The sequence below is a fragment of the Grampus griseus genome (genome assembly GCF_964374135.1).
Source record: "Grampus griseus genome assembly, chromosome: 19".
Classification (NCBI taxonomy): domain Eukaryota; kingdom Metazoa; phylum Chordata; class Mammalia; order Artiodactyla; family Delphinidae; genus Grampus; species Grampus griseus.
Window position 1 is genome coordinate 51,373,743 of NC_139013.1, and position 24,128 is coordinate 51,397,870.

At 41.9% G+C, this 24,128-nt stretch overlaps 2 protein-coding genes across 5 annotated transcripts in view; one reads left to right on the plus strand and one right to left on the minus strand.

Annotated features, from left to right (window-relative positions):
- Positions 1–24,128, minus strand: part of CMC2 (C-X9-C motif containing 2) — a 38,104-nt gene that overhangs the window by 11,768 nt on the left and 2,208 nt on the right. Inside the window, exon 1 of one of the 2 annotated variants that reach the window (XM_082676383.1) lies at positions 2,523–2,667. The exons of the other annotated variant lie outside the window; for it this stretch is intronic. The gene's annotated coding sequence lies outside the window, so the exon portion shown is untranslated. Of the gene's footprint in view, positions 1–2,522; positions 2,668–24,128 lie in introns of those variants that run through there. 2 annotated transcript variants of the gene reach the window in all.
- On the plus strand, positions 5,592–23,543 carry CENPN (centromere protein N; the record flags this gene model as incomplete). Of its 3 annotated transcripts, XM_082676187.1 has the most annotated exons (10): positions 5,592–5,772; positions 7,025–7,070; positions 8,925–8,984; positions 9,285–9,361; positions 15,366–15,542; positions 17,564–17,665; positions 18,939–19,002; positions 20,528–20,640; positions 22,677–22,803; positions 23,068–23,543. In XM_082676187.1, 10 exons carry the CDS (start codon positions 5,602–5,604, stop codon positions 23,148–23,150), a joined length of 1,020 nt encoding a protein of 339 aa, XP_082532313.1. In that variant the 3' UTR covers positions 23,151–23,543. The 3 variants fall into 3 exon arrangements, with proteins under 3 accessions (XP_082532313.1, XP_082532315.1, XP_082532314.1); XM_082676189.1 differs by lacking the exon at positions 17,564–17,665 and having other exon boundaries at positions 5,602–5,772; XM_082676188.1 differs by lacking the exon at positions 8,925–8,984 and having other exon boundaries at positions 5,602–5,772.

Here is a 24,128-nt window from a genome sequence, read left to right on the forward strand (position 1 = left end):
GGCTGAACTGAACTGACTCTGAGATGTGTCCGAGGACAGGACTGGAAACCAAAGTGTGGCAGTTACAGAGGCAGTTGTCATCTTCCTGCAGCTGTCCAACAATGAAACAGGCTGCTGTGTGAACTTCTCATTTATCTGTCCTAATGTGCCCAAGAGACTGGCTAAGTTAATTAAGGATGTTACAGAGTATATTCTTACGTTGCATCCTTACATTTCTTCTCAAATCTAAGTTCACAATTAAATTTAAGTCATTGCCAAAAATAAAATTTGCCCTCAAGGGATAAACGCTAGTTACTACTGATAACACAGAAAACAATCTCAAAAGGCAGCACCAAGGTAATTATGAACATCAGCCGCACTATTGAAGCAAAGGTGAAGGGAGTGTTCATTGGTGACAAGACTTTGTGTACAGGTATTTGCAGTGAGAAAGACAGGGATAAATTCCATTCAAACTGTTAGTACTTAGTTAAACACAAAACTTCAGTCCCACTTCTACACTGGCATTTTGAAACCATCAGAATGGTTTACTTGTCACAGCTACAACTCTTCCTTCCCCATGCCAATCCCATCCACTTCCTCAGGTATGCACACATTGATACCACAACAGTCCACTTAAACTCTTAAAAATGTTCATCTGTGACAATTTGATATTTTGATAACTGGCTAATCGGCCCCTGCAAAGCAACTGTAACTTTTACTTGGAGGTAAGCTGGGAGGGTTTAAGCAGTAGGGTGCCCTCACTAAAGATATAAAAACTATAGTCTTATTTTATTCACTGCTTCACCTTATTCTACCAAGACCCTGAGGTAAAATTTTTCTAACGAGTATTCTATGATAGGCAGAAGACTTCAACCACCAGGTGGCACAATTTTAGAAAATAAAAAACCTGAGAGTAAGAAATACATTAACACTAGTGAAGAAAAGGGAGGAAGCATTCTAATAACACATTTCAGCAGAACTATGATCACAAGGGGGAAACCCTATATTTTAATGCCACTTAGGCTTTCTTTAGAAAGATTTGGCTATTGTGTGGTCCCACCAGAAAGAAATTTACACTACAGTTATAATTTCTAATGTCATTTTAAAACAAGCCCAGAAAAGCTCTTGTTCAGAGTCTGAAGAATCTGTTCTCCAGGAAAAATGATAAAGTAAGAGTTAATGCTTTCTAAAAGATATTTTTTTAAGTCTAATTTCAGAAAGCACTGGAATTAGTTAAGTGAGTGTTTCTCTACTTCAAACTGCCCCATATTCAGTAGAGGTAGCAAACATAGCAGGGGACTCCCTACCCTACCCACTTTTACTTATCACAGCTGCAAAGTCACCAAATCTAAACAGATGCTTTTGAGTGACAAGTGCTCCCAGAGTATAGACCATGCCCCACTGCTACTGAGAGCAACCCACATAATTTCTTAAGGAATGGGCCCAGGTGCAGCTTTCCCTGAACTAATATTTACCAGCACTTACTTGGTGCTGAGCACTCTGTCAGATCACTTGAATTTCAGAAGAAAAAAAATTAGTCCATGAACTTCAACGAACACACAGGCTAGTGAGGGAAGGGACATTCCCCTAAATGCACATAGTAAATGCCCAATAAATGTTTACTGAACGTTGAATATAGGATTACCATGGATTTGAGAATTGATTCAGACATCGACATAGTTATTTTTTTAAAAAAGGTGGGAAATGAGGGTCACTTTAAATCAACCAAACAAGTGCAGAAGCCTGTGTGGATAGAAAAGGAGACACAAGGGGTGTCACAACAGAATTCCTTTGCCAGCGCAAACTTCTTTTATGCATTTAAGTCTTCAAATGAAGGCTTCCAGAACTCGGATTTACTGAAGACTCTTCATAAACCACTTACTGTGAAACGACAAGCTCAGTAATCTTGAAACCCAATAAACGAGATTTGAATGTCACTTTCCTTGAAAAGCGTACTGAGGGTGATCTCACTGGATTCTCGCATCGCAAGACGGATTAGTGGGAACTTTCTCTGAAGCTGAGATGCGCCCTAACAGGCTCCCACCTACCACAAGCAAATCCTAAACGCCTGGATACCCAGTAACAGTAATCATCACACAACGTACTGAGCGCTCACCGCGTCAGACACGGTGTTCAGGGCTTCCCTTCTCACAACCGAGGCGCTGGGTTATACCCATTTCACAGGCGAGGAGGCTGACGCTCGGGGTGAGGAGGAGCTCGCCCAAGGTCACAGGCTCGAGAGCGGCGGCGAGGCCGATTCCCGCAGGCAGTGAAGGTCTACACCGAAGCCGGCTCTCAACTACCAGCGCGCGTCCCAGAGAATGCCCGAGGGCGGGGAGCTCAGGACGACTCCAACGCCCCGGCAACACCCAGCGCAGTGGTCCCAACCCCCCAGGCGGGCGCGAAGTCCCGGCAGGATGGCACACAGCGGGGCGCGCGAGTTTGGGACCTGAGGGGGGACAGGTGAGTGTCCCGCGGCCTCCCCTCACACCTCGGCCACGAAGAGAGCGCTCCTCCGAACGGCCCGGACCCCCGAGACTCACCCGACTGGCGGCCACACCCGGAGAGTGGAAACGGTATTCACCGGCGAAGACTCTGCACCCAAAAGCCGGCGGCCAGGGCGCCGGAACCCGAACAGCTCCGGGTGGCGAAGGTTCCGCGCCCTCCACGCCTGACCCCGCGCGGCCAGCCCCCACCGCTCGCCGCCCGATGCGCATGCGCCATCCGGCCTGGACAGGCCCATTTTCTGGCGCTGTAGGGGGAGAGAGAGCGAGTCTGCGAAGGCGCGGCAGAGCCTGAACTTTAAGTCGAACCGACGAGCCAGATTTCGTGGCTGGGATTAAAGCATTCAAACAATATTCTCTGCTAAGAAGAGTGAGGCGGGGACTCGGAGAGTTTCACTTCCGTCGCTCTCCCCACACGGTCCCCTGTGCCGAGGGTACAGTCCAAAGTTTTGGCTCCGCCGGGAGGGGCTCCAGGGCGGCGGGAACTGCAATTGGTGGCTTTGAAGGTGCAGCAGGCGGGAACATCTGATGAGGAGAGAGCCGGCCGGCGATGTGGTACGGTAAGAGGACCCCTGGCGGAATGGCATCGGGCCCCCGAGCGTGGAGGAATCCTTGAAGAAGCCACGTCCCACGCCTCTGAGGCGACTTCTTCGCGACTGCCGCAAGTCCCAAGGTGTGGGATTGGCCCTTGCTCTCGGGCCGGAGGCTGGGGACTACAGTTGAGGCTGAGGTGAGGAGGGCGATGACGCTGGGCCGTGACGTAACATCCGCCCGTGGTGGGGCGGAGCCTTACGTAAGGCCTGCGTCACGCTGGAGCCGCGCCGAGCTGTCACCGGCTAAACTATCCCAGCCCTGCCTGGGTTGCTGCTTTCCCCAGAGTTGAGTGTTCTTGTTTTTGGTTAACCTTGGCGTCCGTCCTTTTTAGTCTTTGCAGCCTCTCGCATTACTCCTGCTGCTCCTTGTGGCAGCTCTTAGGCTGTGCAGATTTCCAGGAAAGTTACTTAAAAGGGACCTTTTTTGTCATGCGTTCATTCAGCTGTTATATCTCGAGCACCAAGCCAAGCACTGTGCTAAGCGCTCAGATGTAAAAAGAAGTTAGCTAATCACAGGGAATCAGAAGAGTTTATTCAAGGGTTTTCCAACTTTATTGATGAGATTGTGTGGACTCTTTCTACCAGAATTCTTTAGAATGGCATTCCCAAAGTTTAGCGGGAATTAAGACTCTTAGTCTTAAAATGCAAAAATCTCAAGCCCTTCTCGGTCCCCCACCCCACCCCCAGTTTAAATCGTTGGAGCCCAGGAATCTGCATTTTAACAACCACCATCTCCAGTGTTTTTGATGGGAGACGCTGGCTTGATATTGTCACCGACTGTTGGACCCTAATCCTTCCCAGGTTGTTTACCTCCTCAGGCACGGCTGCTTCAGGACAGCCTCTAAGACTTCATTCCACAAGTATTTCCACTAGACAGTTCTTGGGCTGACACTATTCTAGATTCTAGGAATGCAGCTATGAATAAGACAAACATAGTTCCTGCCCTAGTGAAGCTTAATCAAATATTTAATGCAATAAAGCAATAAGCAAGATAATTTCAGATAGTTCTGTAAAGACAAGGTGGGGAAATAACTAGATTGGGTGGTCAGGGTAAGTCTCTCTGTGAAGAAGCATGGCTGAGACCTGAATTACAAGAGCCATGTGAATATGTGCAGAAGAACCTTCTAAGCAGGGGTCACCGCAGATGCAATGGCCCTTAGCTGAAGGGATCCTCTTGTAATAGAGAAACTAGAAGGGCAGTGTAGCTGGAGCTCAGAAAGCCAAGGAGAGAGTGGTGGATGACAAGGAGGCAGGAACCAGACAACGCAGGGCCTTGTGGACCATGGTGAGGATTTCAGTACTGACATTAAGGCAGGTGGGTCCTGCATCTGGACAAGGAAATGAGTCAGGCTCAATTTTCATGATCCTCATGCTGCTCCCACATTCTTAATTCAGTTATTTTTCTCTCTAAAGAACTAATCATTCCTCTTTATTTTTAACTATTGTTTTTAGTATCTTTTCAAAGTATTGGGTTGGCCAAAAAGTTCGTGTGGATTTTGCCATAAGATGTTACAGAAAAACCCGCACGAACTTTTTGGGCAACGCAATATATTCAACTACCCATATATTTTCAGAAGTGGGTGATGGTAATAAATTATATGCCGTGTTCAACACTTAAATGGTAGAAATACGTCGCAGCCAGGATTCTTTTAGGGGAATCTCCTCTATTTGCCCTTGGAAATCCCATAGCCGTGGTGGAAGCAGGTGAGATTGACAGACTGACTTCTGCCTCTAGTCATAAAGGCAGCCCTTCATGATCTCTGACCTCACCTCCTCCTCTGTGCCTTTTCACTCACCACTCTGACCTCTCTGGAGGCCTCCTTCTCCCTGTCCCTTGAAGACCCCGAGGCTTTTGCACTTGCTGTTCCATCTGCCTGGAAAGCTCCTCCACCAGCTAGCCCCATGGCTCACTCTTCCTCCCCCAAGGATTGGCTCAAATGTCACCTTCTCTCTGAGGCCTGCTCTCCATCCCCACCACCCATTGCCAGCCTGCTCCACTTTCACTGCTTCCTAACACCGCTCCGTTTTCTCCTCAGCACTTATCACTTCTAACATTTTTTGTGATTTTCCTGTTGCCTGTCTCTCCCAACTAGAAAGGACGCTCCATATTGGCAGGGATTTTTGTCTTTTTGGTTAAAGCTGTATCTATCCCCAGTGCCTAGAAAAGTGCCTGGCACACACAGATGCTCAATAATTTGATACATGAATCAGTAAATGAGTGAATGATTCACATGTCATTGCCATCAAAAGATCAAAACACTCTAGCCAGGAAAGGAGGGAGAGCACTAATTTTTAAAAACTCTAAAACATATTTAAATGTACGCTTAAGGAGAAAATAGTTTAATCCTCCTGTTGGAACACTGTTCGCAGAGCGCCTGAAAAATGGTAAACATTTGGGTGCTTGACCTAGAAATCAAAATTCTGGCTAAAATATCATGCTGAAAATTCACTAAGTTACACTTTTGTGTTTGGTTAATACTTTATCGTGCTGTTTTTGGTTTTGTCTTTACGAAAGTGCCAAACAGATGGATGAAACTGTTTCCGAGTTTTTCAGGAGGACCATCTTGAAAATCCCATTGACTGAAATGATGACAATACTAAAAACCTGGAATTTTTTGTCTGAAAATCAACTGCAGACTGTAAACTTCCGGCAGAGAAAGGAATCTCTTGTTCAGGACTTGGTTCAGCTTTGTGAGGTAACAGTGTTCAAAATGATTAACCTTGAACATGATGCTACCCTTTGGTTTTTTTCTTTCCTTTCCTTAGTCCGAAAGAGATGTAAGGTAGCTGCTAGGCTGTGAAGTTAGGAGGGCTACGTACCACGATAGCGGAAAAGAAACTAATTTTTTTTTTAATTTACTTTTGGCTGCGTTGGGTCTTCGTTGCTGCGCGCGGGCTTTCTCTAGTTGCGGCAAGCGAGGGCTACTCTTCATTGCGGTGCACAGCTTCTCAGTGCGGTGGCTTCTCTTGTTGTGGAGCACGGGCTCTAGAACACGGGTTCAGTGGTTGTGGCGGACGGGCTTAGTTGCTCCATGGCATGTGGGATCCTCCCGGACCAGGGCTCGAACCCGTGTCGCCTGCATTGGCAGGTGGATTCTTAACCACTGCGCCACCAGGAAAGCTCCTCCTCATTCATTTTTAAATAAATATACTTTATGACCCAGCAATTCCACTTCGAAATTTACATATATGGAAAACATAATTAAAAAAAGGAGGTATATGTAATATCATAATTGATAAACATTTATATACCTAGTTATAGATATGTAAATATCTATATATAAAGATGTTAACTAGCATTGTTTACACACAAAAAATTGGAAACAACTATACTTAGGAGATTAGATAAATAATGATATGTCCACATAAAATATTCCTTAACCATTAAAAAGAATAAATTAGATCTTTCTGTATAACACTGAAAGAAACTATATAATATGTAAACATATAAATATGTGTGTATAGAGCAGTGGTTCTCAGCTGGGATGATTTTGTCTCCCAGAGGACACAATGTCTGGAGACGTTTGTGGGTGTCAAAACTGTGGGATTGGGGTGCTGCTGGCTTCCAGTGGGTAGAGGCCAGGAATGCTCCTTTACATCCTAGGACAGCTTCTACAACACAGCTTTATCTGACTCAAAATGTCACTAGTGCCTGGTTGAGAAAACCTGGGATAGAGGAAATCTAGACGGATACCATAGATTAAAAAAAAAAAAGTTAAAAGTGATAAATGAGGATTAGATCGGGGGAGAACAGTTGTGAGAACCTGTAATGAGACACGAATCAGAAGGTGTATGTGTTACTTAACAGAAGAGCAGAGATGGGAGACAGGTTGTCAGTAGAGTACTGAGAGAGCCCTCATCTGCTCTAAGCAATCCTAAAATGTGCTGTAGATGGGGTAGAACCACACCTATCACCACGATTACTAAAAATGGTATATTCTCTTTCAGGAAAATCGTGCAAGTCTCAATGATGCAGCCCTTTTAGACATCATTTGTAAGTTTTGGTGATTTGTATTTACGCTTAACCAGTCCAGTTTCATCAGAGAGGCAGTTTTGTATGTAACGGCTCAGATTCTAGTCAAGTTGACCTGGTTTCATATTTCAGCTCTGTCACTTACCAGTCTTGTGTCCTTTGCCAAGTCACACGACCTTTATTTAAGCCTCAGACTTTTCCTAAGTAAAATGGACATAATAACAACTTCTACTTCACAGGATTGTTATGAGGGTTAAATAAGATAAGACTTGAAAAGCCCTTAGCACAGTAACTGGCATACAATAAGCACATAGTTAGTGTTTGTTAGGCTTTGTATTATTATTAACAGAATTTGAAAGTAGATGTCTGCGAATGTGTTCTAATTACAGTGCAGCCTGTAAGGAACGTAAGGATTAACAGTGACCGTACTTGCACATAGAGTGGTCATGGGGGCACTAAGTGGGAGAGGCACACATGGCTCTGGTGTCTGCATGTGCAACTAGAAGGAAATTGGGCCCCCGGCTAAGATAGGAGACACTAGAGGTGGACCAAGCTTGTCACAAATATCATGGATTAGTCTAGCATGTGTTCTATTTGAGGAAATATCTGCATTTGTATTTAAGTCCTTGCCATTTATCATGAACTTCTACACGGTGTTTAAAAGAATCATTAACGACAAAAAGTTTTTAATCTCCATTATTACGACAACAACCTTATTCAAAGATCATTTAGCAGGCCATCTGAACTCTGAAACAGAGAACCAAGGAAGAAAATACCGGAAAGAAACAAAACCCTTTGGATGCTATCTTTCAGGGCAGGCATCACATTATACCTGATTACACCTGTTTTGGACAGAACTGGATAATCAAGAATTGTCAGGCCATCGCCATAAATGGGGTGGGATGGGGAGACAAGGATGCCAAGGCATCAAAAAAAGAAAAAAAAAAAAAGACACAGGACAAGAAAAGTAATAAGACAAAGGCCCAGCAGGTTGGTGCCCTTGAGTATTGGGGCCAACAGCTCCTCTTATGGGGTGCAGAGCACCTTGGGCCTAGGTCCAAAGACACAGGGATGCAGACCGAGGTCAGCGCAGGGATAGAGTAAAGCCAGGATGACAATGTGTTGGGACTGAACTCAGTAACTTCCTAGGCCCATTTTTACTCCAAGGTACTCTTAAGTTTGTAACTCCTGGAGGGTGTCTTCTATATCATACATTCATTCATTCATTCATTCATCAAATATATATGTTTAATGCCAGCCAGTGGCTAGATGCTGGGACTACAGCAGTGAACAAGACTCAGTCCAACATCCCACAGGTACAAGCAGTGTAAAAATGAACATCTAAATGTATGCTGTAATGTCAGGTAGTGGTAAGTACTATGAAGGAAACTAAAGCAGGGCGGGATGGGGGGTCGATTTGGGTAGGGTGTTCAGGATAGGCCATTCTGCACTGTGGCATTTTAGTAGAGACCAGAATGAGATGTGCAGCGAGCTAGGAGAAGAGTGCTCCAGACTAAGGAAAGCCGATAGAAACACCAGTTCCAGGAGCACATCATCCCTGGCTTGCTGCGCAGATGCAGCGGTCTATGGAGTAGACCTGTGTGGACAGAATAAATGGTCTAAGAATAAATGCTAAATCTCTACTATGTTGAGTAATTCTTTATGACTTGTTTTATTTGTCTGGAGTAAATTTGATCCATTTAAAATTTATATTTTGAATAAAGATCTGTATAACTTAATTTGTAAATTACTGTTAATTTTCTCCACTTTCACATTATTAAAAATATGTATTTATAAGTTGAAAGTTCTCTGATATGATAGTTACTCGAAAGTTCTCCTGATATGATAGTAATAAGCTCTTCCTCCCTGTCTCAGATACTCAATTTCATCGGCATCAGAAAGTTTGGGATGTTTTTCAGATGAGTAAAGGACCAGGTAATGTTTTCCATTTTTAACTGAACACTTGTATTTGATGTTTTGGCAATTTCAAAATAAGTAGCAGTTTGTTCCTCGTAAGTCTCTTTTCTTTCCAAATGTGGTGATTATTACTCATGTATAAAAAAATGAGAAATATATCTGGTGACGCTCTGTCAGGGGTACCAGCAGCGTTTGTGTGATTTGATCATTACTGCTCTTTGAGGTTACACCAAATGCTTATCTTCAGGATCTTTGTAAATGTATTGAAGACACTGTAGCTCCTTTGATTCTTCTTGATTTTTCTTTTCATTTTGACAGGTGAAGACACTGACCTTTTTGATATGGAACAATTCAAAAGTTCATTCAAGAAAATTCTTAAGAGAGCATTAAAAAATGTAAGATTAAAATTTATCTGAATTTCCATAAAATTCAATTTCATGGCATCTGTGCACTTAAAATTCGCTACTACATTCTTTTTTTCAATTTGTAAGAATTTCAGTTAGTAATATTCCATACTGTTCTATTCCGTATCAAAGACAAACTCTACTCGGTGTAAAAACTTTCCTCTCCCCTTACCTCTCAATTCAGGGGCACTGCTTCTTTCTCAAGAGCAGCACTGCCCGGTAGGACTGTACAACGATGGAACCGTTGTAGATCAGCACCGTCCAGGACCCAGCTAGTAGCCAAGTGTGGCTGGTGTGACTGAGAAACTAAAATGTTCGTCGTGTTTAACTGTGATGAATTTTAGTTAAATGGCCCTAGGTGGCTCGTGGTCACAATGTTAGGGTAGCTCGAGAGCACAGAAGAGTCCTCAGCTGCCAGTCTGTTTCCACAGGTACCACCTCAACATCTTATCCTAGGTTGAGGTGATTGCTTTTTTTTTTTAATTTTTATTTTATATTGGAGTACAGTTGATTAACAGTGATGTGTTACAGGCATACAGGAAAGTGATTCAGTTATACCCATACAAGTATCCATTCTTTTTCAAATTCTTTTCCCATTTAGGTTATTACAGAATGTTGAGCCAAGTTCCCTGTGATATGCAGTAGGTCCTGAGGTGATCACTTTTTAACAGCCTCCCCTCCTTCATTCCCTTTCCACCTTACTCTGCCTTAGTCCTCCTTGCATATAAAGACATGCCAAAACTGTCCCATTCACTGTGCACTGCCTGTCCTCTCTGGCATAGCGGTGTTCCCTCTTCTCTGATAAACTCCTTGACCTGTCTCTCCATCCCCTTACCTCATCCTGTCTCTAACTGTTCCTGCTTTCTACTTACCCACCTGTCACCGAACATATTCCCTCATCTCCTTTCTTATAATGACCCTCTGTGTGTGCTGTGAATCCATCTCCTATGTCCTCATCCAACATACCTGCTTTATTTTCCTCTGTTCTCTTGCATCCTTAATCTCTTGCCTCTTCTGATTCCTACTATACTGCTTACAAATGTGCTCAGGTCTCAGTAAAAGTACATCCTTTCCCCAGGCTCATCCTCAAGCTCTGTGCTTTCAGCCACAAGACTCTTGGAGGGAAATATTTCTTCTTGCTCCAGATGTGTCCCACACGTGGAAGCAATCCCACTGGCCCCTCCTCACCGCCCCCTTCACTTTCCTCCAGCAGGAGCAGGGCCTTAGCCTGAGTGAGAGCAGCTGCCTACAGGCAGCACCTACTCTGGTCTGTTCCTCCAGGGCCGGCTCTGCCCCTGCAGGGAGACCACTCAGAGCGGTCCTGCCAGTTACCATGGAGGCTGCTCTGCCTGCTTCTGGATTTGGTATCAGGAGGGCCACTTGCCTGGAGCAAACTCCCCATTCCTTTAATCGCTGTATTTTTTAAAACATTTCAATAACCCTTAAGACAAGTCAACCCGGCCCCTACCCCCAATTACTCTTCTTTGTCAAAAATGTCCTAACTGTTTCTCCAGATGAATCTTAGAAACATTTTCTCAGGTTTACAGAACAAAACAAAATCTTCAGCCGTTTGAGTAGGGGTGCATTTATTTATTTTTTGACTGCGCCACACGGCTTATAGAATCTTAGCTGCCTGACCAGCGACTGAACCCAGGACCTCAGCAGTGAGAGCGCAGAGTCCTAACCACTGGACCACCAGGGAATTCCCTGCATTTAATTTATAAATTAATTCAAAGAAAATTGTGAACCAAGAGAAGGTATGTCTCCTTTTTTTTTAATTTTGTGAATAAGCAAGCACTTTTTTTTACCTTGCTCCTAAGTTCTTATTTTGGATTATATTATTTGAAAACTCTTCTTACCATGAAATTATGAACTTTGCAGACATTACAGGAGAGTCCTGTCTGGACTGTGGCTGTGGCACATGCACCTGCTTTTTTTTTTAAAACAAAGAGCCTCATTACCACATGACCCCTGGCCAGCCCTCCACAAGTGTTGTGGATATGTGGTTTGGACCCTTCTGGAAGCAGCCTTCTTATGAAGCTGAACATGACTGGCTAACTCATCTTGAGAAACACTCGTCTCTCTCTCCTTCTCTCTCTCTCTCTCTCTCTCTCTCTCTCTCTCTCTCTCTGGTCCAGTTCAGAGTTTATCCCATCTTCTCTCCCAATACCTTCTCACTTGATGGTCTTTCCTGTCCCTGTTTTAGGCATCAGGCACTTCTGTTCTTTTAACCCCAGGCCACTGCCCTCACCAGGCATGGAGAAAAGAGTCTGAAACACTCACATTTACTCCCACTATGATGCCCATGTATTTCAGTTGTTAGATTTCTCTTTTCTTATCACTACCAAAAGCTTTTGCCTCCTGAATGAATTTCAGGCACACTAGCGGGGGAGGCTGGGGGGACAAAGGAGCTTTTTTACTGATCATATCTGTCCTGCTTGAAAGGCCAGCTAGAGAGTGACGTGCTTTGTATACTGCAGGTTTTAGATGAGGATGACCAGGTAAAGGCCGTGTGTCTTCTCTGTCTCCCCGTCCCTCTACTCCAAGCTGGCCCACGTGTCCTCAGCCCTTTCCTCAACTGACTGAGGACTCCCGGCTTATCTTCACCTTCCTCCACATAACTTAACTAGTGGCTGGATAACTCCACTTTCCCAAAGGCTGATGCTGGTGATGTCATGACAAATAGCACCTCCTGGTGCCCAGGAGTGAAGAGTGACTCACCTGCTGCTCTAGGACAGGCACCTTAACCTTTCTGTGCCAAGGACCCTTTGGCTATTAGTGAAGCTTATGGACCACTTCTCAGAAGAGTGTATTTAAATGCTATAAAATAAAATCCATAGACTCACAGGGGAAACAAAAGGTATTAAAAATACAGTTAAGGTATTAAAATGGCAAATTGTGATAAGTAATGCATGTGCTTCTTTATTAACACAATAAATAATCTCATGATGGGTCTAAAAGCAACTAGTTTCAAAGTACTAATAGGTATAAGTGATATCTTTGAGGCATGTGCAACAATTATAATATGATAAGAGTATTTGGGATTTCTATGGACAACAAAGTAACGGGTCTTAAAATTCCACTGTTTTGATGCCTACTTTCCAGTTGAAGGAGATGCTAAATTTCAGTTAGAAATTAGTACAAATAAAGATGAAATTTTTCCCCCACCAAGTCCACAGATGCCCTGAATTCTAACCATGGACTTCAGGTAAAGAACTCCTGCCCTGAACCAATGGGGGAGAGAAGCTGATATGAAAGGACACAGGGAGCCTAACTGGGGAGTGATGGGTGGAGAGTGAGTGAGTGAGTGAGTGTGTGAGTGTGTGTGTGTGTGTGTGTGTGTGAGAGAGAGAGAGAGATTGACTGCACATCATACCAGGTAAAACTCTGCAAAATACAAAGTTCTTGGAAAAACTTACAAAGAAGAGACAAACTAAAAACTGCTTCAATCGTAAGGGAGCACCTTTTTTGTCCCTTTCTGTGCCTGTATCATGTAGTATAATAATGATGGTCTGTGTTAAGTATGTTAATGTGTTAAATATGTGGTGATTCTTTGTATTGTAAGCTTCCTTTGATTCTCACGCCAAACATACGTATGTTCAGTAGCTTGTGGGCCTTGGCCAGTTACTGACAGTTGATGGCTAGTGGAGGATACCCTGGCCAAGAGAACAGTCCCAGTTTCGCCAAACCACTTAGGACCCTTGGCCACACTCGTTTATGTCATCTTAAATTTTTTTTTTTTTTAATTTTTTGCCTGTTCCACATGGCATGTGGGATCTTAGTTCCCTGACCAGGGATCAAACCTGCACCCCCCGCATTGGAAGCACGGAGTTTTAACCACTGGACCGCCAGGGAAGTCCCTTGGCTGCACTCGTTTAAGCTTGAGCAATATTAATCTGAGCTCTCCTCTGTGAAACGCTTTATCCCAGGTATTGCAGGAGGATATCCATTGAGGTAGTTTCTTGGGAAAATAATAAATATCTATATTTGGGCCCTGCCTCTACGGGTATCTGAGTATCTTCTTTACTTTAAGAATGTGAGATGGAGCATCGGCCAGCCGGGCCAGGATTACACTGACTCTGTGGACGCCCTTTCCTCTTAGCCTATTGATTTTTAACCTTTTTTTGGACTATAGACCCTTATGAACATTTTGATAAGTGGCACAGCACCTCTCTAGAAAAGCATACCTTTAGACATGTCCATCCAACGGTGCATCCAATTCAGGAGGTCACAGACCTCTTTAAGTCCCTTCATGAGCCCTCACTTAAGTTAACTTCATTCTAGACTAGAGACTACCTGACTCCGTTGAATGCTACCAATTTTCTCCTAGCGAAAATGTGCCCTCCGTACACTACACTCAATGTTGACTTTACACACTTATTTTCTTTTGTAATGTGATGCAAAGAGGCTATTCAGAATAAGATCCTGTCCTCTTCCATTCAAGCTGGCAGAGGTCCACTGCATGCCTGCTGGGGCCGAGAGCTGTGCTGTTCATCTAGGGGAAGGTCAGACTGCTCTGTACCCTCCATGCCCCTCGTCGTGGGTTCCTTGTCTGATACACTGAGGAAATTTGGGGAAGCAACCAGATAAAGAGTGGGCAGAGTCAAAATACAGTCGGCCCTCCCTATACATGGGTTCAACATCCATGGATTCAACCAACCACAAATTGAAAATATTCGGGAAAAAAAATTCTAGAAAGTTCCAAAAAGCAAAACTTGAATTTGCTTTGGGTCAGCAACTGTTTACATAGCATTCATGTTGTACTTATGATTATTTACATAGCATTTACTTTCTATTAGGTATTATAAGTAACATGGAAATGATTTAAAGTATGTGGGAGAATCTCACAGGTTATTTGCAATTACTACACCATTTTATATGAGACTTGAGCATCCTCGGATTTTGGTATCCTGAGAGGGGTCCTGGAACCAATCATCCAGAATCCTTAGGGCCAACTGTAACTGCCTTCTTTGCTAATGTCAGCAGCCATGTGATCACCAGGAATAAGATACAAGAGGGAGGAAATAAAGAGATGTGGGCAGGGGATTCCCTGGCGGTCCAGTGGTTAGAATTCCACGCTCTCACTGCCGAGGGCCCGGGTTCAATCCCTGGTCAGGGAACTAAGATCCCGCAAGCTGCGCAGCACAGCTAGGAAAAAAAAAAAAAAAAACAGGGATGTGGGCAAGCCAAGTGTGCCTGTCTCAAGTATCTCCAGGGTCTGAGCTGCAAGGGGGGCTAATAATCTAGGAGTGAGCTATTAATTCCATAGAAACTGGCAATCATATTTAAAAGTTTAGAAAGGTCTATATTTTATCCATGAAATGGAAACCACGTAGAATTTCTTATATTCTCGCTATGTAACTTTGCTTTGGGGTAATTTTTAGCACCTGAGCTAAATGCGTAAAAGCATTAGGATTAGTATTTTTTTAAGCCCATTGCTACATAGAAGTCTTACTATTAAACTTTACAGTGCATGCTAGGTCTGTGTTCAATGCTAAAAATGCTTCCTTATAAGATATCTCATTTGTGAGGCTGCTTTGCTTCATAAACTCTTATAGTTTTTCAGGACAAAGCCCAAGAAATTACTGAAAATTTCTGATGTCATATCCTGCTTGTAGGATTTAAAATTTTTTTCCTTCCAAAAGACTTTGCAAGGCACGAATGTATCTTTACAAAACGACCACAAAATATTTTCCCAAAGATTTCCCAAAACACTGTAATGAAGAGTAGGAGAGGGACTTCCCTGGTGGTCCAGTGGTTAAAACTCCATGCTTCCACTGCAGGGGGCATGGCTTCAATCCCTGTCTGGGGAACTAAGATCCTGCATGCCTCACGGCACGGCCGAAAAAAAAAAAAAACGTAGGAGAAAAGACTGCCAGACCTCAGCCGGTGTGCAAGATTATAATAACATCCTTCACCCCTAAAAAGCACCTGTTGTTGGTGCCCCATGAGATTTTAATTAGGAAACTTACATCTTTTTTTTTTTTTAAATAAGGTGACAGTCAGCTTCAGAGATGCTGAGGAGAATGCAGTATGGATTCGAATTGCCTGGGGAACACAGTATAGAAAGCCAAACCAGTACAAACCTGCTTACGTGGTGTATTATTCCCAAACACCATATGCCTTCACTTCTTCCTCCCAACTGAAAAGCAATCTACCCCTTCTGGGTCAGGTATGGAACCAATTACTATAAGTTATAATGCTGTATTATCCTTATCTCAGGTCCGTGTAGGTTTAAACTGCTCAATATCATTAGATATAAAATGCGACCTGTAGGGGGACTTCCCTGGCGGTCCAGTGGTTAAGTCTCCGCGCTTCCACTGCATGGGGCACAGGTTCAGTCCGTGGTCAGGGAACTAAGATCCAGTATGCTGCACGGTGCAGCCAAAACAGAAAATACCACCTGTAATTCTTTATCTCCTAAAATAAGAAGCAGAAAACGTTATTATTCTACAAGTGGGAGGACAGCATAAGCATTGGTTTAGAACTCTTCATTACTGTCTTGTAATTGAGAAGTAGTACACAATCAAGGTAAAAATCCAACCAACATAGAAGTCTCTGAACAGTCTTTTTTTTTTTTGCGGTACACGGGCCTCTCACTATTGGGGCCTCTCCCGTCACGGAGCACAGGCTCCAGAAGCGCAGGCTCAGCGGCCATGGCTCAGCGGCCATGGCTCATGGGCCCAGCCACTCCGCGGCATGTGGGACCCTCCCGGACTGGGGCACAAACCCATGTCCCCTGCATCGGCAGGCAGACCCTCAACCACTGCGCCACCAGGGAAGCCCTCTGAACAATCTTTTAAGACTCCATACCCTTCTGCGCAATCCCATTCACCCAAAATATCTGCTTTTAACAGTTCTGCTATTTCCTTTCAGAAGATGTTTTATTACAAAAACCACACTGGTATATAGGGTCTGTAATTTGCTTTTTCTAACTTAACAGAACATTTCAATGAGGTTACATATGAATGTACCTCACTACTTTTTCATGACCTCATCATTTACCTATTAATGAACATTATTTTCATTTGTAACCATTTTCCCCACATTGCGTACACAAGAAGCGTGCTTTAACAGCAGATGGTCCTCTGGTCAGAGCCTGCTTCTGTTTATGGTTCTGCCTTTGGTGTCATAGGCTTCCTAGCATCTTCCCCCAAATAAGCCATCCCTAAATTAGCCTGGCAACTGCTGCTGCTTCCACCGTCTTAACATTCACAACTACAATGGTGCTTCAGTTGGTTCCAGAGCTGATTGTAGATAAGCAGCTCTGCCATCCTGGCTGCATCATCTCTAGTGCCAAGTAGAACACCAAGTCCTCCAGGCAGGCGGACTTGTCATTTAAATTCCTTAGGTGTTTACTGAAATGGCAAAAAGATTGCTACTGCTGCTCACTTCTATTTCTTTCTAACACTTAACTCTCCTTTACATTTGGAGTCTCTTCCTCCATAATAAATGGTGGTTTTCCATCCACTGACAGCCAGGTGAGTCCACCCTGTCCCACCTAGTTTAAACATCACCCCAAAAGCTAATGTTCTTTTCTAATGTGTATCTTAAGGCAAACTTATTTCTACGCTCTAGTTCCAGGTAAATACCTTATTCTATTAATTCTGTTTCAGTCTTCCAACTTGTTTCCCCAGACGATGGGAAGCTTTTATAAGTTGCATTTAATTTGCACTTTTTTCTTCAAAATTTGTCCTAGAGCGTACATACATATTTGCATTTTTGTATGGCAGTATCGTAGTATTAATGACTAGTAATCAAAAATGGTAACATTTGAGTATTCACTGTTTATTCTTAACTCTGAATTTCATTTATTATAATTCCTAACTTTAAACAGGATCACTTTGGGACTTCCCTGGCAGTCCAGTGGTTAAGAGTCGTGCTTCCACTGCAGGGGGCACGGATTCGATCCCTGGCTGGGGAACTAAGATCCCACATGCTGCTTGGTGCGGCCAAGAATTTTAAAAAAAAAATTTTTTAATAAAAAAAATAAACAGGATCACTTTTCTAAAAATGGTATTACAAAAGACCTTACATTTGTGAGAATCTTAATGCCATTAGCCCCTGTTTTTGTTTTTCAAGCTGAGTAACAGGCCATGAGATTTAATTGTTCTGGATTTTTTCCTGAACAAGTATTGTAAATACAGAGATAGACACAGTAATGCTAATAGTCTTGCTAATTTTCACTTCAAGGCACTGACAATTGCTAGCAAACACCATCAGATTGTGAAAATGGACCTCAGAAGCCGGTATCTGGACTCTCTTAAGGCTATTGTTTTTAAACAGTATAATCAGGTGAGCCCATCAGTGACTCTATTTAAAGTTAAGTCTCCATTTTCTCTTTCACACATAATTTAGAAGCTGAGCAGGTGGGAAAGTCTACCTCCAGCGATAGGAGATCACGTCAGATATCCCTGGAATGCAGAAAGTTTTCAGTTAACATGAAAGGAAACAATATAATTTCTCTCTCTCATCTTTTTATAGTTGCGTTGTATTTTATACTGCCCATTAGTCATTAGGGTCTATGTTATAGGTCCCCGTTTCCAAATCATCTATTCCAATCAGAATTTATTTTCTCTTCAGAGTAACTCGACACTGTCTTTTGAAGCTGATTATATTATTCTGTTCTGCAAGAGAGAAGCAGAATTTTTTGTCCCATCAGTCAAGCAGGTGATACAGGAGTTGGAAGTAAAGGAGAAGGCATTGGTTTATTAAGTCCCACAATTTATTTGTCAAAATTATTTGAACACATTGTTCCCCTTTAATGATAAGAACGGATCTGGCTCAGGGGGTTTTTGTTTGTTTGTTTGTTTTTTCCTCTGCATGGCATCTGTGTGCTCAGATGTTCACATTCCTATAGGATTGTTAAGGCTCTGTGTATATCTTTGAGCCCTTAGGTATGTTATACTTATGTATTTTCATCTGTTCTAAGTAGAAAGAAGTGATGGCTCTCTGCAAGCTACTCTTTAAGGAAAAAATCTAACATTAAGAAGTTAGATAATGATTTTCTCCCACAGCAGCCCCTCCCTCTTACCTACCACCCTCCTACCAAATTGCTATCAATGGTTCTCCTATGACAGTTGCATTTCTAGGAAAATTCATATTGTCAAACACTTAATTATAAAAACAATGGCTTCAGTGGGGAAAGTAAGCGAAGGGGTCTGAGAGGTTCAGACTTACAATAGGAAAGTTATTTTTCGATAAGGAATCTCAGCAAATTTTTTACAGTTATAAAGACATATATATAAAGCTGAAACATCACATTGTAAATGCTGCCTCTGATTCCTCTAGCTTTTGCATTCACCAGCTATACTTCTTCCAGATCCATTTTTTACATTAACAAGGTACAGAGCTCCTCAAATAAAGCAGCCATGTTGCTGGCATTCTCTGCCAACATCGCTCTAGGAGAAATGCTCAACTCAGTCTGCAAATGGCCTCAAATCTTTGTGTTGGGAAAAACTAAAGATAAGATTTGCCATATTTTTGTGCATTAAAAGCAATTAATATCTATACTTCAAGGTGATAAAATTAGGAAAACATTCACTTTTTTCTTTTTTCTTTTTCCTAGATCTTTGAAACTCACAACTCTACTACACCTCTACAAGAAAGAAGCCTTGGGCTAGATATAAATAGTATGTGTGTTTTAAGATAAAAACTGAAATTTGGAAGGACATTCCTTTTCAGATTTCTGTCACCCAGGAAAACATTTATGTACCAGGATGTGATTCAAAAGTATTTACTGTTTTCAGAAAATTGAAAATTACATTTCTGTTGAAGTGGGGAAGATAAGCTACCATAATCTCTTTTAGAATTTACTAGACTGGCATCTAATAATAATCAGAACAAAAACAAAAATTAACTAACAGTTGTTGAGCATTTCTTCTGTGCCAGGCACCATACTAAGGTGTTTATATGAGGCATTTCCTATTTCTTCACAGCAGTCCCATGAACAAGCTCTTTTCATCAGGAAACTGGGTTTCAGAGAGGTTTAGTAACTTGTGAGGCAAAATCACATAGCTAGGAATCGGCAAAGCCAGGAGTGAAATCCGAATCTGAGTCTGGAGCCCAGGCTCTTAATGCTTCCTGAGTACTTTATTGCATCTCACAGGTATTACGTTATTTACAAATTGAAGGTCTGTGGCAACCCTGCGTTGAGCAAATCTCTCAGCGCCATTTTTCCAACAGCATTTGCTCATTTCACGTCTCTGTGTCACATTTCCATAATTCTCACAATATTTCAAACTTTTTCATTATTATTATATTTGTTATGGTGATCTGTGATCAGTGATCTTTGATGTTACTACTGCAAAAAGATTACAACTCCCTGAGGGCTCAGATGATGGTTAGCATTTTTTAGCAATAAAGTACTTTTTAAATAAGGTATGTACATTGTCCTTTTAGACATAATAGTGTTGCACACTTAATAGACCTCAGTACAATATAAACATAACTTTTATATGCACTGGGAAACCAAAAACTTCATGTGACTCACTTTATTGCAGTGGTATAGAACTGCACCTGCTTATCTCTGAGGTGTGCCTGTAATCAGAATTGTTACCCTGTTGCTACTCACAGGTGACATGAGTCCTTTCCTAGAAAACCCAGGAGAATATAGTATGAAACTACTAATGTAGATCAGAAAGTTCAGAAAAGTGATGGGGTACAATATAGATTTATAAAAATGAAAATGTTCCTCTCTCTTGGCAGTGACTTGGCAATAAAATGAAATGGTACAGCCATTATGAACTAAACATATTTATGACTTTCCAATGGCATAGGAACTGCTATTGATGTCATGTTAAGTAAAGAAAGCAGGATACAAAATTGTGTGTATTTTATAATCCCAGTTTAAAAAATACGTATCTTTTTATTCACTGAAAAAAGGGTTAGACAAATAGATTAAAATGTTAACAGTACTTATCTCTGTGTGGTGGAATTATGGGTGATTTTTATTTTCTCTTACCAGCCTATACTTTCCAGCCTTTCAACAATAGGAAATTATTACAATCGAGAAGAAACAGTAAACATTATTTTTAAGTTATGCAAGCAAGTTGAAAGGTTAGGAATGAAAGGATGATACTTTATGGATGAAATATATATTATTATAATAATATTAAATATATAACAGCTGTTTCTCTTGAAATCTTCCATCTGTAGTGGATTCAAGGATCATTCATGAAAACAAAACAGAAAAAGAGAGGGTCCAGAGAGTGACTCAAGAAATTTTTGGAGACTATCCACAACCAAGGCTAGAATTTGCACAATATAAGGTAGGACACTGCTATAAACTAACTACAACTTATCAAGATTTTTTAAAAAGAACTAAAACTAAGTGGAAAACAGATCTAAGCGACTGTCTCTTATTCATTTGTCACTTTAATGTTGTATAAAAAGTTTATGAGTTAAAATAGACTTCTTTATCATATTTAGTAAGTTCCTCTGTTGCAAAGGAGACCTTTGGAAATTTTGAATTTGTCTTTTCATTTCACCTTTCATATTAATTCAGTTATGTATAACCAGCTGTGATCTGTATTTTTGAGGAAAAAAAAAAAAGGTAGGTTATACCTTTCTAGCCCACCCACACCTAGAACAATGCTTGCACATGGTCAGTGCTCATAAATACTTATTAAATAAAAGAGTGAATAAATAAGTCATTACAAAGCCCAGTTGGCATCATGTGGAGAAAACCCAGCAGCCTGCAAACCTGGCTCATTACAGAAGCTTGCCCACCAGGAAAGCCAGGTGGGGGGCAAGCCCATGGCCACCATTAGAAGAATTCAAGGCTTATATCATGATCACGCTAATCTAATACTCATGCTCATACTCGTAACACCCTCCTCCCCTCAGACCTTCCAATAAAATTCTTTCTGCTTAGAAGGAACCTTCTGCAGCTACGGACCACACTTTAAGTCTACCATTGATCTGCTCACTCAGGCCCAGTGCCTGTTTGGTTTGATTTGTTTTTAGTGGGAAAAGTTGACTGACACCTTTCAAGTTATGCTCCCTGAAGGGCAGGTTTCAACCCATTTCTTTTAAACAGCTCACACTCTTAAGAAAGTCATTCTCAAAGTGTGGTCCCTGGACCAGCAGAATCAGCCTCAGCTGGGAATACGGGTAAGAAAGGCAGGTTCTTGGCCCCATTCTAGTCCTACTGGATTGCGGACTCTGGAGGTGGGCCCCAGACAGCTGTCTTCACAAGCCCTCTAGCCGATTCTGCACAGAGAACCACTGATCTAGGATACATAAGATTTAGTCCACAAAACTTCTCTTTATACACATCTTAGAATGGGTCTGTTCTATAAGTCAAGGCATGCATTTTTTCATACCTGCTACTAATTTTTCCCTACCTTTTCTATTTTGAAAAATGTCAAACCTTCAGAAAACATGCAAGAATATTACAATGAGCATTCATTTCCCCTTTGTTTCAAAATTTACTAATGGTTAACATTTTGCCACATCTGCTTTCTTTCTCTTTCTTTATTCTGAACCATTTGAATTAACTGCAGACATTACTCACCCTCTAAATATTTCAGCATTCTGTCTCTAAATTTTAAGGATCATTTTAAGTTAAAAAAAAAAATAAAATGAAGTTAGAATCTAAGAGCCCAGTACCTACTGAAGTAACAGTACTTATATATTTGATGATATGAAGGAACTGTTATTAATTTTTTTAGGTGTGGTAATGTTATGGGGGTGAAGTTTTGAAAAAGAGTCCTTTTTAGGACTCTTTTAGATACATTGAAATATTTGCAGGTGGGATACTATGGTGTCTTGGATTTGCTTGGAAATAATCCAGTGGGGGTGGGCAGTAGGGAACGGAAGGTAGGGTAATAGATGGAACAAGACAAGTCATTGTTTCAGCTGGGTGATATGCACATGGGGACTCATTACACTGTGCTCCTCACTTTTGTATGTTTTCTAAATCTTCTATAATAAGAAGTTAAACTGCGGTAGTGACTCAAAACACAAGACATTTTTACATCGAAATGACAGATTACAAAAAACTGCTCATTTTCCATTAAGAATGCAAACCTAATGCTCAGGTAAAGGGCATCTGAGGGCAGAACTGACATGCAAGGTCTCCTGTGTGTCAGGCACTGTGCACGCTTGGCTTTTTGCATGCGATATTGTTGGATATACTGGTTGCCCTCAATGTTTGCAATTAGCAAATTAAATGGTTCCCACCCCCATTAGTCCCTGTGTTTCTTGATAACAAGAATTAGTGAAATACATAATCCTATTTCTTTATATTTTGCCATTGCAACTGATATATTTAATCGTCACTTAAAAATATATCTGTTGACAGCTTGAAACGAAATTCAAAAGTGACCTAAATGGGGGCATCCTGGCTGAGAGAGAAGAACCCCTCCGGTGCCTAGTTAAGTTCTCTAGCCCCCATCTTCTGGAAGCACTGAAATCCTTAGCACCAGCCGGTAAGTAGTCAGGACACTTCATCAGCCAGAAGAATTAACAACATACTACATTCGACCCTCTCTTTGCTGACTAATTGCCCCTGAGCTTTCTCATGGCTCTAGTCTGCTATCCCATCATGCCCTGTTTTGCATATTCTGCTTCACTTAATGGGGGTCCATGATCCACCCTCTAATCTCGGTCATTTTTAAACTGACTCAAATCGTTGTCCCTGTGATTATTTTCATTTTCTTTTCTTTTCTTCTTTTTTTTTTTTTTAATTTCAGGTATTGCAGATGCACCACTTTCTCCATTGCTCACTTGCATACCCAATAAGGGAATGAATTATTTTAAAATTAGAGATAAATAAGATGTATGTGGTTTTGTAAGTACAGCTTGACTGTATTGCATATGCATTTTATAATGACTAGCTGGATAGCTTCTATCTGCAAACTTGTTTTAGAGATTAATCCTTGATGTTGATGATTTAGAAATGTTCAGTATAGTTCTTGGGACTGATTCTTTCCTCCTCCTGCAAAGCATAGCAGTTGTGGGACTTTAAGATGTGACAGGATGTCATTTCTCTCACTCCTGTCTCTCCTCAATCCTGGAGAGGTCTGGTTCCAGTTGCTGGTTTCCAGGGATTTTCTCTTAAGCCTTGGATCACAGAAAGAAGCAACAAGAAACTATACCCAACCCAAAACTTTCCAGGAGAACCATAAAATTGGTCCATTCAAAAGGTAGAATTGGGCCCATTAAGTTATTATTGCAGGAGGTAGCCTATCAGTTGATTCAGCTATATAAAATAATGATTTCATTGTAAATATGGTACTTCTCGTCTATTTTATCATACATATGGCATTCGAACTGACAGATAATATACAGGTTTGTGAATAAAGATATTTAAAAATGGGTGTATCGGTCACTTGTGGTGAAAATCCTACAGTGATCATCACTAAATTGCATGTCCTTTTACAATAACACTTTAAAATCTACTCCCTATCTTGATCCACAAAGGATTTGGGGTTATAACAACATATGTTACAATTATGATAAAATTAAAAGGTGAGGGGCTTCCCTGGTGGCGCAGTGGTTAAGAATCCAACTGCCAATTCAGGGGACACGGGTTCGAGCCCTGGCCAGGAAGATCCCACATGCCGCGGAGCAACTAAGCCCGTGCGTCACAACTACTGAGCCTGCGCTCTAGAGCCCGCGAGCCACAGCGACTGAGTCCACGTGCTGCAACTACTGAAGCCACGTGCCTAGACCCTGTGCTCCACAACAAGAGAAGCCACCACAATGAGAAGCCTGCGCAACACAACGAAGACCAAACACAGCCAAAAATAAA